The sequence below is a fragment of the Pleurodeles waltl genome, chromosome 2_2 (assembly GCF_031143425.1).
Source record: "Pleurodeles waltl isolate 20211129_DDA chromosome 2_2, aPleWal1.hap1.20221129, whole genome shotgun sequence".
Lineage (NCBI taxonomy): Eukaryota > Metazoa > Chordata > Amphibia > Caudata > Salamandridae > Pleurodeles > Pleurodeles waltl.
This window is the reverse complement of record NC_090439.1, coordinates 1148829119-1148850026: the sequence shown is the minus strand read 5'-3', so window position 1 is coordinate 1148850026 and position 20908 is coordinate 1148829119. Positions and strand designations below refer to the sequence as shown.

The following is a 20908-nucleotide window of genomic DNA, read 5'->3' as shown; positions in this document are numbered from 1 at the left end:
GAAAAACAATTTATTGTTGTTTCCCCCTTTGCAGCATTAGAGGCCGTTATAACGGCTAGCCTGTCAAATGCAAAAACCTTACATCCTAGGTCGAACCAATGGGCCACTTCATTGACTTCCACTGATGTAGATTATGCATTTGACCCTAAATTACAAACTCATGCATTTTTCTAGCACAAACTGCAATACCCCATGCCACTAACACTTTGCCTCATGATCATTAAAAATATCATATATATTGATGGTTTAGCTCGACTGCCTCCTGGTACCAACTACCAACACTCCACGGTTTGTGCAGCTGTTTGTGGAGTAATGAGTAAACTCTCATATAGCACAACTAGCTGAACTAAAATCTCTGATTCTGTCCCTAGAGCATACGGATCCTGAATTCCCCCAAAATTATTGCTCTCATTAGAAGTCTGGTGGTCTTAAGACCGCCAGACTCATGGTGGCAGTCAGACCGCCACATTATGACGGTGGCGAAGCCGCCACTGTCCGACTGCCAACACCATCAGGTTGCTGCCAGTCGCCAGCCTGGTGGTCTCGGTGGTTGTAATCTGCCAGGGCGGTGCTGCATGCAGCACTGCCCTGGAGATTACGACTCCACAATCGGCCGGTCTTTTCATGGCGGTTGGACCACCATGGAAAGGCTGGCAGAATGGGGTGTCAGGGGACCCCTAGGGGCCCCTGCACTACCCATGCATTTGGCATGGACAGTGCAGGGGCCCCCATGGACAGCCCCATCATGCTTTCCACTGCCTGAATTACGGGCAGTGGAAAGCGCTGCAGGAACTGCTGCATCCGCCTACCACATTGTCGCTGGCTTGACTACGAGCCGCCGTCAATGTGAAGGCCCTGTGTCCCACTGGGAGACTCAAAATAGGTCCAGGGGTGTTCTTGTCGCACTGGTGGTCATGTGGCGACCTCTGTTGCCTGCCAAACTCATAATTAGGGCCATAGCTTGTGATTTGTATTACTGTGTCCAGGTCTGTACAAGCTGACAAGCAGTATGTCCTTAGTTGTTCCACCATTAAATGCCCATCGCATACACCCCTCCTGGCTTCTAACAAGTCTCTGCAGTGTGTATATCTAGACCATTACAGGCCCTCTGAATATGGATGGGACATTCAAATACTTTCTACCTGTTGTTGATTCTTGGTCCAGTTTTCTCTGTGGGTGACCACAGCAATCGGCTGACTCTCGCACTGTTAGTAAATATTTGCAAATCTTCATAGGAACATATGCAGTAGCTGCATTCAACTCAGACCAGGGACCTATATTTGAAAACATATCATGAGCAGTAGGGCTAAGACGTGGAGTTATCTCTCTGCCAATCTCCACGATTCAGTTCACATTATGTTTGAAACATTTCCCTGTAGGCAGCTTTGAGACTTAAGGGGAGATTTTTTTACATGGGTTGTAGGAATAACCTTTCCATTACAAACATGTGAGCGGTAAAAGGAAGTATTTCTCAGTAGAAAACACTGTAAAACTTCTGTAAGCCACTCAATGATTTGTAAACATGTAACATTGCACAGAGTATGCAATGTGTGTGTTGCAAATTTTACTCAGTGTTTCAGTTACTTTCAAGTGGAAGTTACTTGGTGCTGAATGATTATGGCTGTTGTTGGATGAGAGCACCTGTCCCTTATTATGGTTTCTTTTTCTCAAATAGTGACCTGCTGTTGTAATGCATCTTTTCCCTCAACACATGAAATTAGGAGATCGAGTTTGTGGCTTTTCACTCCGACCTTTAATATTAACTTCAACAAGCTGAGCAGAATAAACCACTATTGTTTCAGAAACACATGGTGCTTACACCTGGCAGTAAAATCTTTGAATTGTAAGTAGTCAGGTCATCCTCTAAGATACAGTCACTTTTAAACAACAATTTTCCAAAAAACTTTGGTGAACTTGTGAGTCACATTTTTAGTGCTTCCAACAATGCGGGAAGCGATTGGGCTTGGTTTTGTCAGCACCTTCCAGCATCTTCCAGACTGTTTCCAGAATAATTCCATCCTTTATACACTCCTGGTTTTAAAGTGTATTTGGAGGCACACCACTAATGTTGTTCTTAAACCGTGAGTTTTTGTTTCTTCTTTTTCTGTTTCTCAATGGATGTCCCATTTCATGGCCAAATGTTGATGGAAGTACCACACATCCAGCTATGTCATAACACATGCTACACTACTTTGGTGGACCTTTGTTGGAGGAGCTAAGGGATATATTTATGAGGGGTTTGCGCCATGCTTGCACCATGCAACATCGTACATGTGTGGCGCAAACTGCTAACTCCTATTTTTAAAGTCACACAAAGCCACTTTGCGTGGCTTTGAGTGGCTACAAATATATGGAGTAAGGCAACACAGCACAAATTGCTTGCTTTCTGTGCTCTAGGGAAGCATTCCATGGACATTGCATGGCCCACACCACTCCAATCGTCTATGACACATTCCTAGATTTACCAACCCTGATAAACCTAGGGATGCCCCAAAATCCTACACCTCCCCAGTTGAGGCGTAACAAGAAGAAATATCTTTATTTCTCCCCATTTCTTCTCTTTCTATGTGTTCTGCTTTCTGCAGCACACATAGAAAGAAGAAAAAGCCTCTTAGGATTGTTTTTGTGTAGGAAAGTTCCTTTTCCTGCACAAAACAATCCTAAATGCAACATAGGCACCCTTGCACCATGGTGCAAGGGTGCCTGCATTGGCCGTAGGCAGCCAAAAGGCCAATACAGGGGGAAAGGACATACAGTAGAGAGTACACTGTGTAGGGTGTGTGGTTGGAAGTGTGCTTTCTTTGTCTTGATTCTATGTGGGAAGTACTTTCATGTCACTAAGGTGCCATTATTATGCTGTGGGATGCAGCATGTTGCTTTGTGATGGATGAAGAAGTGTGAGTGAAAGTATTAATTTTGTGGTTTTCAATAAGCTGAAAGCTTTGAACAGCTCTGCAAGTCCTTTTATGGTATTTGGTGTTATCATACTCAATTTAGCTGGTTACCGCAATCAGTTGTTTGTTCAGAGATACTATATGTAATATTTCTGGTCTTGATTACCTTGCCACCACCCCTGTACTGCATGAGGCAATTCCCATTGACTGCCAGAATCTTCGGGCAGTTTTTTTTAAATTTACAACTAAGACTTTTATCTAATCATATAATGTTGATGTTTAAAATAGCTGAGGAATAATGCATGAACTATTTGTCAGACCAGGGTTTCTTGTAGTGTAACTGACTAATAAACTCATCGAAAGGAGGCATTTTCACTTCAGTGAATTCCTATGCCATACCTGGGTCAAAAGAATGGGTGGTGTGGGTGTGGGTGTGAATGTGCTCTCTGCTACTTCTTGCTAGACCATACTGGCAGTATTTTCATGTTGGTGATAACCATAAGGTCACCAGAGGGTGTGCCAAGTCTTCCACTTCACTCTTGAAAAACCTAAATGCTTTGTTACTGGCTAACAGTACAGGGCCTTATCTCTTTTCCAAGCATATTGTAAGTTGAAAACTATAGCATGACAAGATAACTTACTATATCTCTACAACAGGACAAGTTAACATTTAGTTGCTCCTGTTTTTGCAAGAAGAGTTCATGAGGTTCATGATGCCTAGTTTTTCTTCAGACTCAGTTTTGGCAAGCTCATTTTCTTAGGTACTTTCAAACTTAAAGTTTGCTTTATATCTTTCCTGTCTTGCTCACCCTTCAGTCAGCAGCTCAGTTTTTCACACCTTCATAAAGTGGATTATGATACAGAAGTCAACTCTCTGTAGCCTTCCGTTCCATTGCATGGTAATTCTAAAGCACCAAGCTCAGAGTGTGCCATCCTTTTTCAAGACGCTTTTTGCTCCATTTAGAACACTACATTCAAGTACAACTATTACAGTAAATAATTCCGTATTGGTAATAATTTCTAATTCTACTGTGGAGATACATATTAGTACATATTAGTACATATTAGTATAGTACTCACTATCCCTCCAGCTTGTTTAATATTTAGTCTGGATAGCGCCACGAAGCCTCCGGGTAGATAGGCGCTATATAAAACATAGTAACATAACATAACATAACATCATGGAATTATATGGCACATGGGCATCTTATGGATTTTGGTGGCCCTGAGCCAAACATATTTTGGGGGATCTGTTTCATAACATGTTCAAAATTATTAATCATTTCTGCTCATTCATGGCTTATTAGGCCAGTTCACAGGCAGCTCTATCTTAAGAACCACTGGGGCCCTGGGCTCAAATATATTCGTAGGACCATAAGTTATACTTATAATTATAAACACAAATGGTCCCTACAGTTTTGATTTAAATGGAATGTTTTATGGCCAATGCACGGGGTTAAAAACATTAGTACAACATGTCTCTACAACATTTCCATGGAGATTCCTACATATCACTCTGTCTCTACCTTACCAAAAATAAATTACATGAAAAAAGATATTTAAAACAACCAATGTTTGCCAGCATTTGAGGTTATCATGGCAACTCAGGCACACAGTTGAGAAGGTACCCAACACTTCAAGGGGGCCTCATTTTACCAATGCCATAAAATCTCTCTGATTGCTCTGACTACAGTCTCACACATCTTAATTCTTTCAGTGTCAGTATGAATTGGCAGGTAAGGAAATTAAAAAGACTTTGATGAATAATGTTATTGTTTTAAAAAAGGGATCTAGATCACATAAGTGGTGGCCCTCTTCAAAGATGTTGGCCCTTGGCAATTACTCATTTTGAACAATCCTTGAAATGTATCTGATATCACAACTTTTTATTCTGCTTTTATCTTTCAGTACAGTTAAAGTGGACAATTTCATTTCACAACTTTTTTCAATCTACAAGCAAGTGGTGAAAGAAGGATTGGCTCAGGTAAGAAAGAAAGAAAGTGGCATTTCTTAATAGTGAACCTCAGCTCCAATCCTGGATTACTTTTTTTACCTTTTGGTCTGCTTGTTGCTATTGTTCCTATGTTTTTAGGAGCTTCCCCTTTCTTTGAAAGATATAGTTATACTAGATATGATAAGTGGTAAATTAACTAGGAGCAAATATTCTAGATGGTCACATATATTGCAGAACAATCACTCCCCTTGTTCAATATAATGATTAGTTAACCAGCATCAGCAGAAACACACAACCCTATTTTAATTGTCAATAAAGATTTGTTACCTAGCTTTCCTTGCACAAACCTGTAATTGTACAGGAAAAAGGATGTGTATCCATGTGTACCCAGGAGCTTTGTCCATAACCTGTAAGAGTCTATGCCCTAAAAGGCAATTTTAAGAGCAATACATTGTGTATAAAATGTTTTGGTGCCTACCCTTGTGTAAGAAATGGGGAGTTTGTTTAGTAGTCAGGTTGCCCCTGTCCCAGTGAGGACCCTCACTCTAGTCAGGGTAAATCACACACAATTCAAATTATCCTGTGCCCACCCTCTGGTAGCTTGGCACTGAGCAGTCAGGCTTAACTTAGAAGGCAATGTGTAAAGTATTTGTGCAATAAATCAAGCAATAACACAGTAAAACACCACACAGTGTTTAGAACAATATATAATATTTATCTGATAAAATGCAGGTCAAAACATATAAAATGCAAGAAGTATGTGTTGGGATATCACTGTAAAAGTGATATAAAGTGTCTTGATGAAGTCACAGGGCCTACATAGATCCTATGGGTGTTGTGTGGAAATTTCTACTGCACGTCAGGCGCTGCGTCGATTCCTCTCTGGATGTCGGGCTGCATTGTTCTGGCTTGGCTGTGCATCAATCCAGTGGTCCATGCGTTAAATTTCCGGTCGCTAAGCTGGCGCTGCATCGATCTTTTCTTTGCGAATTAGGGCTGCGTTGCTCCGGTTTGATGGGCGGTGAATTTTTCACTGCGGTGCAGGCTGTGCGTCATTTCTGGCAGGCTGTGCGTCAATTTTCGCCGCACAGGGAGTCCTTTTTGTAGAGATGAAGGGGCATATTTATACTCCGTTTGCGCCGAATTTGCGTCGTTTTTTTCGACGCAAAATCGGCGCAAAACTAACGCCATATTTATACTTTGGCGTTAGACGCGTCTAGCGCCAAAGTATGGGCAAATAGCGTCATTTTTTTGCGTGAACGCCTTCCTTGCGTTAATGAGATGCAAGGAAGGCGTTCCCGTCTAAAAAAATTACGTCCGGGAGTGGTCGGGTCAAAAAACCCCGCATTTGCGCCACTTTTTAACACCTGGGTCAGGGTAGGCGTTAAGGGGCCTGTGGGCTCAAAATGAGCCCACAGGTGCCCTCCCATGCCCCCAGGGACCCCCCCTGCCACCCTTGCCCACCCCAGGAGGACACCCAAGGCTGGAGGGACCCACCCCAGGGACATTCAGGTAAGTTCAGGTAAGTATAAATTTTTATTTTTTTTAAATATTTTTTTTGGCATAGGGGGGCCTGATTTGTGCCCCCCTACATGCCACAATGCCCAATGACCATGCCCAGGGGACATAAGTCCCCTGGGCATGGCCATTGGGCAAGGGGGCATGACTCCTGTCTTTACTAAGACAGGAGTCATGTAAATGGCGTCTGGGCGTCGTTTAAAATGGCGCAAATCGGGTTAAGACGATTTTTTAGCGTCAACCTGACTTGCGCCATTTTAAGACGCCCTAACGCCATTTTTCCCAACGCCGGCGCTGCCTGGTGTACGTGGTTTTTTTCCACGCACACCAGGCAGCGCCGGTCTGCTTGCGCCGGCTAACGCCATTCAATAAATACGGCGCCCGCATGGTGCTTCAGAATGGCGTTAGCCGGCGCAAAATTTTTTGACGCTAAACTGCGTTAGCGCAGTTTAGCGTCAAAAAGTATAAATACGGGCCGAAGTCTTTTTGGTCCTGAGACTTTAGGGAACAAGAGGCAAGCTTTATCCAAGCCCTTGGACAGTACTTCTCAGCACAGCCAGAGAGCAGCAAGGCAGCAGGGTAACAGCAACGCAGCAGTCCTTCACAGAAAGCAGTCAGGTGAGTCATTCGGGTTTTCTTCTCCAGGAACTGTCTGAGTTGGTAGGGGCAGAGGCCCTGTTTAAATATCCAAATGTGCCTTTGAAGTGGGGGAGACTTCAAAGAGTGGCTTAGAAGTGCACAAGGTCCCCTTTCAATTTAATCCTGTCTGCCAGGGTCCCAGTAGTGTGTGTGGCAGTCCTTTGGGTAAGATCAGGCTACAGTCCTTTGACATGTTAGTGTCAGGCCCTCCATCTTCCCAGCCCAGGAAGACCCATTCAAAATGCAGATGTATGCAAGTGAGGCTGAGTATCCTGTTTTTGGGGTGAGTCTGAGTGAATGCACAAGGGAGCTGTCAACTAAACCCAGTCAGACGTGGATTGGAAGGCACAGAAGGATTTAAGTGCAGAGAAATACTCACTTCTTAAAAGTGGCATTTCTAAAATAGTAATACTAAATCCAACTTCACCTGTCAGCAGGATTTAGTTTCACCATTCTGGCCATATTAAAAATGACCTTCCTACTCCTTTCAGATCAGCAGGTACCACTCAAACAGTATATGAGGGTAGCCCCATTGTTAGCCTATGAAGGGAGCAGACCTCACAGCAGTGTAAAAACGAATTTAGGAGTTTTACACTACCAGGACATGTAAACTACATAGGTACATATCCTGCCTTTTGCCTACACAGCACCCTGCCCTAGGGGCTACCTAGGGCACACCTAGGGGTGACTTATATGTAAAAAAAGGGGAGCTTTATGCTTGGCAAGTACTTTTAAATGCCAAGTCGAATTGCCAGTATAACTGCACACACATGCCTGAGACAAGGTTAAGGAGCTACTTAAGTGGGTGGTACAATCAGTGCTGCAGGCCGACTAGTAGCATTTAATCTACAGGCCCTAGGCACACATAGTGCACTCTAGTAGGGTCATATAAGTAAATAAAATAGTCTAACTGGGATCCAATGATACCATGTTTAAAAGGGAGAGAGCATATGCACTTTAGCGCTGGTTAGCAGTGGTAAATTGTAGGAGGCTGGCCTGACTTATAGTGGGTACCTGATGGTACTTACACCTTGTGCCAGGTCCAGGCAGTTAGGGGTGACCACCCTACTGCTGTCAGGTCTAACACCCTGTATGGACTTTATCTGGTATCAACATTGCTATGAGGTTATCAGTCCTTCTACTGGTTGCTCTAAATCCTTCTGAAATTAGGGCACAAGGTTATTTTTCTCAGTTCAGGTGGCAAGGTCTCCCAAAAAGGAGTGAGGCATACTATTTAGCCTCAACATCAAGTAGGCTTTGAAGTGGACATAATGGAGGCTGTCCATGAGCTCGTAACTACTGTTACAAAATAACACACATTGTATAGTGTGAATAGCCTTTGCACCCAGTTGTAGCATTTTATTTAAGACAATATAATAACATCCACACTTTTCAATCAGAAATTGTGATTATATTGAATGAGGGTAATAATTTAGTAGTTTGGTTTATAGCTTTATCCACTGGAAGCCTGTGGAGAGCTCAAGGCTGTTTGGATATGTGGACACCGGAGGATTAAGTAAACGTTGAACGGGGCAATTTCAACTAGTTGAAAACAGTGAACCTGTTATCCCTGTAATTTGAGATACATGGCATTAGCACATTCCAGGAATGACTCCCCCATTCTTCAAGAAACAGTGAGTGGATTTTAGAGTTACTGGCAGTGCTTTCCTCGAAATCATTCAGTGTAAGATTCAGGAGGAAGTAACTCAATCTATGAGGCAAAATGACAGTTCGCTGCCTAGAGTCAGACCCAGATTTTAGACATCATGGGCTTGGACAAGGTGCAGTCCCAGCACAGAAAACCACCAGTTAGAAAACCAACAGGATGAGGGTCACCAAAAGACAAAACCTCACTTTTGTTTGAGGCAGTTGGGGAATATCCATTCTGCAACTACAACTGCTTTCATTCCATTGATGATGTTGGAATGTAGAATATCACATTTGCCACCTAGGCTCTAGACTATCTCATCATCAGCACAACACATGCAGGGCAGCCAATGAGCCTTGATTAATTCAGCTAGTGGAGCAACAATATATTGTTTAATTGTTCTTTATTGTTTTCTATTTATATTGTTAATGCTGATAGGGATACATCACTTTTAAGTAGAAAAAATATGCAATAGCACAATGAGTCATAATCTTGAAAACGCTAGAACTTAAAATCAATAGACAACACCTTTTTCACTAAATGTACCTAAGCCATTCCCCTTTCACTCCCACTCGGGCATCAGGGCCCACAGCCCGAATAATAGTCAATATTCTGAACGTCCACTTGTGCAAGTCTTGCAACCATTGTGCACATGTCAGGGCCAATCAGCCATTCCATGCCATTGCAAGTGAAGCAATGTTAGACCTGTCAGCCTTAGGGTGGTGTTCCCCCTGACTTTACGCCTTAACCCCTGATGTTTTGCTGTATTTATTTTTGTTGGCGGTAAGACTCTGTGCATGTTACCACTGCTAACCAGTGCTAAGGTACTTGTGTGCGCCCCATAAAACATGGTAAAAGTGGCTTACATCCGTTTAGCATTTTTAATTTACTTATATGTCCCTAATAAGGTGGCATATTTTATACCTAGGGCAGGGAAATTAAATGCTACTACTGGCCTGCAACACATATTGAGCCACCCACTTAAGTAGCCCCTTAAAATATTACCCAGGGCTGTCATTGCAGCTTGTGAGTAGTTTTAAACTGTCAGTTTCGCTTGGCAAAATACACCCCTTACAAGGCATAAGACTCCCTTTTATTACATATGTCTCCCTTAGGGTAGGCCCTAAAAAGCCTTGAGGACAGGGTGCATAGTATTTAAAGAGTTGGACATGTACTTTTATGTTGTACATGTTCTGGTAGGGAAAAGCTTACATCTGGCTACTGTGAGGCCTCCTGTTGGATATCATTGGGTTACCTTATGAAATTTAGGTGGTCATTACAACCCTGGCGGTCGGTGTTAAAGCGGCGGTAAGACCGCCAACAGGCTGGCGGTAAAAAAATCTAATCACGACCGTGGCGGAAACCGCCATCATAGACAGCCACTTTAACACTCGGCGGTACAAACAAACACAGCGTCGGTCACCGCCAACAGACAATGTACCGCCCACAGAATTACAACCCACCAATCCGGCACCTTTTCCGGGGCGGATTCACCGTAAACAAGAACACGGCGGAAACAGGACTTCGAAGGGAAAACGCTCACCTCTGCACACCCCACGAGGAACTAGGACGCCATGGAACCAGAACTCCAGATTTTTCCAGCCTTTATCTTCCTGCTCCTCTACCAGGAGTACAAACGCCGGCGGCGAAGACCATGATGAGTACTGCACCTATGACACAGGGGAGAGGGGAGGGAAAAAACAGTGACACACACACGCAACACCCCCACCCCCACCCTCACCCACTACAACACACACACTAATGCATATCAATACATCATAGTTACACCCCCTAACCTCCCCCCCGGAAGAATGTAAGGACAAAAGGAAATGAGTAAAAAAATTTTGATATATTCAATTGCATACATCTAAAATATTTACAAATATATACATTTATACTATATACAATTAAATACACCAAGAACACAAGTCCAAGGGAGTCCACCATCATAGTCCGTGGATCACTGGGCCCAAAAGACATGGGCGAGGCCCACACAAGATACCCGAACAAGACGGAGAGAACACTGCAGGGGCATCAGATAGAAATAAAACAGCCACCTCAGGGGGATGGGAAAGGATGGGCACCTCAGCCGGTTGAGTGCACGACGCCAAATCCACGAGGGGGCCGTATGCCCACTGTTCAATCCTGGGGAGTGCAAAGCCACAGTCTCTCAAGTCTCTACAGTGGGTGGTTTGCCCACTGCCATATCCCGGGGAGTGCAAAGCTACAGTCTCTCAACTCTCTACAGTGGGTGGTTTGCCCACTGCTGTATCCTGGGGAGTGCAAAGCCACAGTCTCTCAAGTCTCTACAGTGGGTGGTTTGCCCACTGCTGTATCCTGGGGAGTGCAAAGCCACAGTCTCTCAAGTCTCTACAGTTGGTGGTTTGCCCACTGCTATATCCTGGGGAGTGCAAAGCCAAAGTCTCTCAAGTCTCTACAGTGGGTGGTTTGCCCACTGCTATATCCTGGGGAGTGCAAAGCCACAGTCTCTCAAGTCTCTACAGTGGGTCTTTTGCCCACTGCTATATCCTGGGGAGTGCAAAGCCACAGTCTCTCAAGTGGATGTCAATCTCCACTGGTTATGGAGGGGGCCTTGTGCCCAGAGTGCTTCATCCTGCCAAGGACTGAGGTAGTGGATAACAGTCTCCACTGGTTCTGGAGAGGGCTTTGTGCCCAGAGCGCTTCATCCTGCCAAGGACTGAGGTAGTGGATGTCAATCTCCACTGGTTCTGGAGGGGGCTTTGTGCCCAGAGTGCTTCATCCTGCCAAGGACTGAGGTAGTGGATAACAGTCTCCACTGGTTCTGGAGGGGGCTTTGTGCCCAGAGTGCTTCATCCTGCTTGTGGCGGCCTCAGTAGCGTCAGAGCTTTTGGCGCTCATGGGCCTGCAGTGCTTGTGGCGGCGGTGTCCTTGGCAGCTGTGCTTGTGGCAGTGGTGTCCTTGGCAGCGGTGCTTGTGGCGGCGGTGTCCTTGGCAGCGGTGCTTGTGGTGGCGGTATCTTTGGCAGCAGTGGTGCTTGTGGCGGCGGTGTCCTTGGCAGCGGTGCTTGTGGCGGCGGCGTCCTTGGCAGCGGTGCTTGTGGCGGCGGTGTCTTTACCGGTGCTTGTGGCGGCAGTGTCCTTGGCAGCGGTGCTTGTGGCGGTGGGGGCCTTGGCAGCGGTGCTTGTGGCGGCGGTGTCCTTGGCAGTGGTTCAGCTGCTGGCAGTCCTGTCTGGGGCGGTCGCCTCCTGGGCAACGGGGCTGCTGCTGGCGGTCCTGTCTGGGGCAGTGGGGCTGCTGGCGGTCACCTCCTGGACAGCGGGGCTTCTGCTGGCAGTCCTGTCTGGGGCAGTGGGGCTGCTGGCGGTCGCCTCCTGTGCAGCGGGGCTGCTGCTGGCAGTCCTGTCTGGGGCACTGTGGCTGCTGGCGGTCACCTTCTGGGCAGTGGGGCTGCTGCTGGTGGTCCTGTCTGGGGCAGTGGGGCTGCTGGCGGTTGCCTCCTGGGCAGCGGGGGTGATGGCGGTCTTCTCCGCCGTGCTGATCTTCCCAGACTTGCCGGTTTTCTTGTGCCCCTTGCCCACCTTGGAAGGTGTCGCAGCGGACTCCACAATCCCAACTGCACCCCTGGGAGCGGCTTTGGTGGCTGGTGTCTTCCCCCTCTCCTGCCAGGCACTGGCCAACTTTTGATGCTTGACAGGTGGGGGACTGTCCGTGCTGTGGCTCCTTGCCACACTGGCAAAAGTTCAATCCAACCTCCTTGAACTCTTCCTCGGATACGCATCGCGAGAGCCCTCTGTGGAGTTTTTTACCTTTGGATTCAGTCGTTTTTTTCGATGAAAATCCTTTGACTGGGACAAACCTGAATCTTGTTCCGACGTCCTTGGAGCCCTCTATGGATACACTGCCTGGGAGGTCTGGGTCAACTTTCTACATTCAGATTTGGTCACTTTTTCAGAGATTTTCTTCATCGGGATGAACCTGCAAGTCAGGCCGGGTCACGGTTGAGGCAAGCAGGCTAGAGTTGCCATGGCAGGTCTGTCACTTTATATGACTTTTTTGTAAAAGTTCTCCAAACTTCTGTATGTTCTCCCAGAAGCTTTTTTAAGGTTCTTTTGTGGTCCACAGCTCACCCCAAAGGTTCCAGAAGCTCTGAGATGCTCTTGTGTGTGTGTGTGTGGGGGGGGTGGACCACAAGTCCCAGAATGCACCTGGAGCAAACTCCAAAATGGCCACTGGACAGTGGGCAGCTGGTCAGTATCTTCAGGAGTTGGTGAGGGGACTCTGGTTGGCAACTTTTCACCTGTAGTAAACAGGGAGTCCCTCCTTGAACCAGTGGAAGCCAGGCAAAGCCCTTTTAGCGGTGAAGCCCAAGTGTGCATCTGGTGCAGTCCTCCAGAGTGCAGTGTCCAAGTGCAGGTCAGGGGTCCAGCAGGGCAGTCCTTCTTCTCCTGTAGTATTCCTTGTTGGAACCTGGTAGCGATCTGAGGTGTGGGTGCAGGTCTGCCACTATTATCCTTGATCCTGGGTGATAAGCAGGGGGGTCCTGTTTTTCCAATCAGGTGCAGGGTCCTTCCTCCTTTGATGACCACTTCATTTGAAGTGGGGCACAATCAATCCCAAGGAGCAACATTCCTCAAAAATCCATCATGGCTGAAAGTGGTTTTTGGATGTTGCATCTGGCTGAGCCCACTCTCTGGTGTGGCTCAAATTCTTAAACACACCCTTCTCCTGCCCACTCCTAATCTAATCAGGGGGAAAACTAATTGTCTGGATTTGCATGGTGTGAGTGAGGTGCTGGGTTGCTCCAAATGTCCTTCCCTGCCTTTGGAGATAGGTTTGTCAACCCTCCCCCTTCCTGCTTCTCCATCTGCTGAGGGAAGATCTCCTCCTCCTGGAGCATCTCTTTGTGTTCAGTCCAGGCTAGTTCACACCTCATCGAGGCAGACTGGCCAGGCAGCCAGGGGCTGGCCAATCTGAGGCCAAGAGAGTACTACAGGGCTGAAGTTGGCAACTTTTTAGGCAGAGTTTAAAACTCTTTACCTAAGCAAGTTATAGTAAATCCAACAATTGTAAATTGTGGGATTTATTATAACAAATAATTTGATATCAAACTTGAGGTATCTGGCACTTAAGGGAACTTACAAATTAAAATAAAGTCTCCCCATTCTAGCCTATGGAAGCCATTCACTACAATAAGGGAAAGACTAATTTGGCTGTTTTACCTCACCAGAGCTTATAAAACTATGTTTATACGGTCCCTGCTTATAGTTATATGGCCCCCAGGCCTAGGGGGCATAGGGAACACCTTAGGTGTGACGTATATGTAAAAATAAGGTTGTTTAGGACTTTGGAACTACTTTTAATTTCAAAGTCGAGTTTGCATGTAACTTTAATTTAATAGCAGCCAGCACGGCAGGCCTGCCTTTAAAATTACACTGGGCACCTCAGCAGTACACCTATGGGTGTACCACCTATGCTGGGGTCCCTAAACCTATATGCCCTTCCATAAGTCTATAAGGACTTATAGGTAGGTTGATTTAGCCAATTATAATTAGCCTAATCTGCATACTCATTTTATACAGAGCACAGGCCCTAGGACTGGTTAGCAGTAGCCAGGGCACCATCAGAGACAGGAAAACATCAGCAAAAATTGAAAAACGGGGCAAAAGCTTAGGGGACCTCTGCAATCAGCCCTGTATTCGCACAGTAACCAACACAAATGCGACTTTCATTAGAAGCAGAGATTGCAAGGTATTTGGGCCATAGTTCGATTTATATGTTTAAACATTAATGGGACATGTATGTGTCTGGCTGTAGGGAAAGTAGCATGGTGTTGGGCACTGTGCTAGCTGGACCAAGGGCTCCAGCTCAAGTGGGAACTGATAATGGGAGTGCCTCTAGCAATGAAGGAGTCAAGGCACACACAATTACAAGACCAGCATATGACACTAGTATCCATTTTTGAAAATGTGTCTTTCAGTAGAACAACCAACACTAGCCACATAAATAATGAACATGAAAAAGATAAGTCCTTATGATCTATTATTTTATAATTCAATAATTGTAGTAGTATTGGTGATGTGGTGTTCTTTAGCCCATTAACAAATTATCATCTTAAAAAAAGTAAAAATTCCTTGAAAAAATAATGGTGGATTACCATACTTATCTAGCTCATATTTATTGTATATGTTTTTTAATCACATGGCATGTGATGCTTTTAGGGGTGGGCATGGCTTGCATAATTCTGTGTAACATAATCAAGTAGAAATAGCTAAGAATTCCTCAAGATTACACTGGACTACATGAAAAGAGTAATGATGGTTTAGAGCTATTTCCAAAATGGATGCCAAGATGCATTTCTGTACTAAGAAACTTCCTCCAAATTACATGAGCAGGAGTAATTGCGTAATAATCTGTAATATTGCACCATAGAGTAACACAGTATTACTGAAATGACAGTGATTACTCCAGTGTAATTGAAATGCTGCAAATGCCTACTGCTTTTGGTTCTGAAAGCCTTGTTTTCAAGATGGCTTTAGATTCAACAAATAGTTTCTACCAGCTAGTGCTCCTGACAGTAGGGCATGCAATGACACCTCATTCTAGGAGGGTTAATGTTACACCCGAAGCCATTAGCATTAGTTGACAGAGTTTCATTCCTCGTAGCTGAGCCAGCATGTGGTTGGTTGACAAAGCCTCAAAGCAATAGCTGAAGATAGCTGACACATACAAGCCAATGGCTGAAGATGACTGTCTCAAAGCTGATTCTTCTGTAATGGAAACAATAGGTCTTGCAGGCACCTGAGCTGTCAAGTTAGACTTAAAGAGGAATTTACTTCTTGGTTAAAAACAAATCAGGGGAACATACATATTCACTTTGATATGTATTTTGTATAGCTGAATGTACCTATTTTGATAATGAAAATCTTTTGCTGCATTAAAAACATCCAACTGTTTTACCACTTTCATTAAACACATTGTTGTGTCAAATTTTACAGTTGCTTTGTTTGTTTTTGCAGTTAGCCACTTACCATGGTGATCACTGCCCATTAAAAAAATGTGAAAACATTTACCTTTCATAAAAAGCCTTCATAACATAATCTTCTTGTATTTTTACATGTATTAGAGATCATTCATTTTGGTGAAATGATGTCCTAGGTATCTGTTTCTCATTTGGCATTCATTTTATTTTTCTCAGTCTGTTTTCTTAGGAATCAATCGGTGTGACTATATGTTCCATTGTGAGGCTGATGGCACCACAGCACTGAAACAAGTTGAAATCAACACCATCGCTGCAGGTTTAGGAGGCCTTGCACCAAGGATCACTGAAGTGCACAAGTAAGAAGATCTCTTCAGACACTGACCGAGCCACCGGCAAGCCATGAAAATGAGGGGGCGCATTGCCCAACACGCTTGTCTTTTGGTACATGCGCTGTCCTGTGGTAGAGGCATAGCTGTGCTAGTATTTTGCTTTTAAACCTTGAATGCTCTCTAATTGATACTCCTTTCAACAATGAAGCATGAAGGACTGAGTCAGTCTTTTTGAGATTTGATCCTGAGACCCTAAGATCCCTATGGATCTTGTCCTGGTGCATTCACCTCATGAGATTCAAGGTGGCTATACTTTATGCACCCTCACACAGGATGGCAAGATGGGGAAATATCATATGGATAACGGGAATATCGAACACAATTGTTCTTTTTGAGTCATGAGTGATCTAAATGTGTTAATGGTAAGGATAAATGAGTGCTGGGAAAATTTCACATCAACATTAGCTTTTAGAAGTGAAAATGCTAGTGCCTTCATTTCACAGTGATTAGGTGAGCTGATGGAAAGAGGAGTGGAATATGAGATTTAAGGCATTCCGAAAAGTTCTGTCAGGGGCTGGAAGATGCACCAAGATAAGAATTGCCATGCTGTATATTTCAACAGGGTAGTCACTACCTCCTCATAATCCTCTGCAAAGAGTACTTCAGCATAGGGTCAAGAGAAAGCTCACATTGTAATTAACTATGTAACTTGGCACACATTTAACAATTTGATGGTAGCAATAAGGCTGAACCTCACCATGATCCAGCAACTTTACAGGTATGTTTGGAACATCAGGAGAATGGTTGAGCATATCCTCATAGAATTAAAGCCTTAAATGATCTTCTCTTAACTCATGACTCCTGTCATCAGGAAAGAATCTAAAATACTTCAGAAGTCCAATGAGAGTAAATGCTCCCTCTCAAGAACTAGTGGTACATATTCCTCTATATGTAGCTACTGGTTTGTAGTCTAAATACAGGCCTTGGGTAAATGTTCTGTGGGGTCATCATTATTGTAAGGCACTAAGACTATATCTTATAGAATTGATGAAGGCTAATAGTAGGTCTGGGTGGAATTTGCTGACTTTTTACCCTATGGAACTCAGCGACATTCCATTGAATTTTGCAAATGGGTGGAAGTAGGTATGTCTTGCTGCTTATATTGTGATTTAGCTATGCTGAAAAATCTGCGCAAATGGCACCATGCAAAGCCCCTTAGGGGGCAGCTTCTCGAGTTGATTTTGCTGCCAATCAAGTAGAATTTCTACTTGAGAGACAGCGTTCTGACCGCAAACAATTGCAACTGCTCGTGTTGGACAAATCTTGCCATGTGCACTCTTTGCGTCTGCAAAATCACTCTAGGGGATGCCTAATCTCGCTTGCTAACTTACTGTTTGCAAGCTGCGCATGAGAAAAAACTGTGCCACACAGCAGTTGGCAGAATTTGGCCAGAACTCTGCATTACAAAAGCAACTCAGAGAACTCTGTGTTACAAGTGCAACTCAGAAATGAGAAAACTCTGTCACTCAAACAGCGGAGGGGAATATGTCACCCACCCCTAGATAATAATATGAGTTGTGTGCACTATTTGCCATCAGTTAGACTTGCTATAAGAATTTAGTAACAGGAAAAAAGGAAGCTCAGCAGTTACCCTGCACACAGGTATTGCTGACAGCAAAACACTTTAAAAAGATGTGTTCTGCCCCATCTATCACCCAGTGGCTGAGCTCTTTGTAAGAGAATCTTCTTACTAGTGATAGACACTGTTGAGCTTTGAAGTGGGACAATGTGGTTCTATCTCCTCATGGTTACATACATGCCTGGTACGACGGAGGAACAGGCAACAAAAAAGGCAGGAGCACCAAACTTTACTCACACTGAAGAGAAAATGTAATGTAAATGCCTGGTTCTAATTGGCTCCCAGTTGACATCGTCAGGTTTAATATAAAGATATGGGGCCTTATTTTATTAAGAATAGTAAAAGAAATAACATTTTAATACCTTATTCGTTTATTTGACTCTGCTGGCATTAGGACTCCTCAGTAGGATCCAAACATTGCCTTGACAAGAAGTAGCCATGAGTGATGCCCAAGAAGTTTTGGAATCATTGGCCTCTGTGTATGTGTTCTTGATATACACACAATATGTTACATTGAGGACAACATTACTATATTTCACATTTAGGAGCCTAAAAAGTCCTTTAGAGCTTGATAACAAATACAATTGCAGTCTATGTTTCATAAACTGGAGATATTTTAAATTTTGCAAGAATTAGTTAAAGGTAACTCAGTAAGGATTCGGTTAGATAGCAAGCACAAACAGGCAAATGCCTTCGGTATAACTTTGTGGGAGAGACTAGGTTGTGTTGGCACCTATTATTTTTAGTATTTTTCATTAATTAGTCTTTTTTATAAGTCTCCTGTAGAAGAACCACATCTGGAGAGTTTCTTGAAAAGATTTTTATAGGACTGAAGTTAGATGATGCAAAGTAAAATGGAATGCCAACAAAGGTATTATTGTTCATAGACAATGCAGCACTTCTTACTTACATTTTTCACTGACAAGTTCTTGACAGCATTTACTAATCACTCAATTGAAAAAGATCTCACATTAAATGCTCATATGATCAAGACAATGAGAGTAGGCCATGATAAAAACAACTGAAGATGTAATTTTGTATTTTAGGTGAAGTAGCAAAAAGGGTAACAACCTTCTGCATTTTAGATGTTAGATTCTCAGATAACCTTAGTTGTGGTGAGCAACTTAGTCAGTTGTTGCATTCTGTCAGAATCCCAGTGCAGTATGATATTTCAAGTCTAGGTTAGTCCTTGATTCAGTGGCATTACCACTAAAGGTTCATGAATCAAAGGCAGAGTTTTGGTTGATATACATAGACACCTTTTGCATTTAGTCAAAGGAACTTCTTTTGACTCGGCTGCATCTTCAAATGGGCCGAGTTTAAACCTGATCTTGCTATAGAATAGGAGAAAGATAAATACTCTGGCTAGTGTATCTAGTGGATATTAATGAATGTGATGTCACAACCTGTGTTTCTTGCCATCCTTTGCTCAACACATGTGAAGAAATTATTGTATGAGGCTTTTTTCCAATGTGAAAGCTGTCAGAATTACTCAGTAGTATGTCTAGTGTTCTTGTAGAGAGCTGTTATAAAGAATGGTGGCTGAGAAATACAATGATTGGGGTTATCACAAATCACCAATCCTTGTTTATATATTTATTTATTAATAAAACGATATTACAGGAAAAGTATTTCAATGATAATAATCATAATAACATTAAGTAAATAAAATAAAAACAGAAAAAGAAAACACGCAACCTAAAAAGAAAATGAGGATCTAAAAAGTCTAGCCTCTTTATTGTATAGTTAGCTAAAACCATTACAATTACAATTTAAACAATTAAACCAGTCGGATACAAACGATATATTCAAACTGCAGAATTACAAAACTTTAAGAGCCCTCTGATTGTACTGACATATATCCAAACTGCCACAAATTTAAAATTGTCCTTAGCTTTAAAAGGATTAACTGTGTGACAACAGTAGATTATAAAAATAAAAACATATTTAACAAATATGCACTCATTAGAAGATGGAAAGCGGTAAAGGGAATTATTGCTTGCTATTCACAACTACACTCAGTCAAATATTATTATTCCTTATCCCAAAAAGTGCATTTGTAGGGTCTTATTTTGTAAATTCTGGTTGACAAATACAAAAGAATTATCAGCTTTAACAGGAAAAATGATAAATTCAGAGATGAATTTGCACATGTACACATTAGCATCATTGTCTGCGTTGTTGTTCAAAGATCCACTTGCAGATCTGCACATTGTGATTCACTGAAGCTAGACTGCACCAAGGTTTCTAAGATGGAAAACATCCATAACAACACATCAGGAACCACACCTGCATTGTTCACACATGCAGAACAACGCTTACCTGAACACCACAGGTATTTTTCTCTGCCTTAATCACGCATGTGCTGTACAAAGCACATTCGTGGTTAAGGCAGAGAAAAAGGAAGATCCATCGGGAGAGGACGCAGTCAGGTAAGTGGGGCTGGGGCACGGTTGGCGGTAGTTTTTAGGGGTGGGGCGGGGTTGAAGGGTTTGGGGTGGTTAGGTTATTTTATTTTTATAATGGGAGGGGGTCAGTACTATGGTTTTTAGGGTGGGAGGTCGGGTTATTTAGCTTTTAGGGGTTGGGGTAATTTTATATTTAGTGGGTGGGGTCGGGATTTTAGGGGTTGGGGGTCAGGGTAATTTTGTATTTAGGGCAGGCAGGGGGTTCAGGTTTTTAGGGGTGGGGTGGGGGGTCAGGGTAATTTTGTGTTTGGGGGTTTGGGTAATTCTGTTTCTAGGGTGGGTGGGGGTGGGTCTTTTGGGGTGAAGTCGGGGTAGTTTTGTATTAAGGGCAGCTGAAGAGGTTGGGTTTTTAGGGGTGGGGTAATTTTGTATTTAGGGCGGGTAGCAAGCAGGTTATTAGGGGTGGGATGGGAGGGTGATGTTAATTTTGGATTTAGGGCGGGTGGGTTTTGAGGGGTGAGGGGTTGTGATAATTTTGAATTTAGTGTGGGTGGGGGGTCAGGTTTTTAGGAGGGGGGTGAGGGGTTGGGGTAATTTTGTATTCAGGGCCGGAAGAGGGGTCTGGTTTTAGGGGTGGGGGCGAGGGTTGGGGTTAATTTTGTATTCTGGGCAGGTGGGTGGTTGGGTTCTTAATGGTGGGATGGGGTTGAAGTAATGTTGTATTTATGGCAGCTGGGGCGAGTTATTAGGGGTGGGGGTGGGGGTGGAGGGTTGTGGTAGTTTTGTATTTAAGGCAGGGTGGGTTTTTAGAGGTGTGGGATTGGGGTAATTTTGTACTCAGGGTGGGTGGGGGTGGCATTTTATGAGCGGGGGTTGGGGTAGTTTTGCATTCAGGGCAGGCAGGGGGTTCTGGATTTT

The 20908-nt window shown here is 43.8% G+C and overlaps 1 protein-coding gene across 2 annotated transcripts in view; it reads left to right on the top strand.

Annotated features, from left to right (window-relative positions):
* Positions 1-20908, top strand: part of LOC138282983 (glutathione synthetase-like) — a 268746-nt gene that overhangs the window by 77597 nt on the left and 170241 nt on the right. For both annotated transcript variants that reach the window (XM_069221071.1, XM_069221073.1), the window contains exons 4-5: positions 4803-4878; positions 15831-15970. In XM_069221071.1, coding sequence (XP_069077172.1) covers positions 4803-4878; positions 15831-15970 — 216 coding nt within the window. The remainder of the gene's footprint in view (positions 1-4802; positions 4879-15830; positions 15971-20908) is intronic.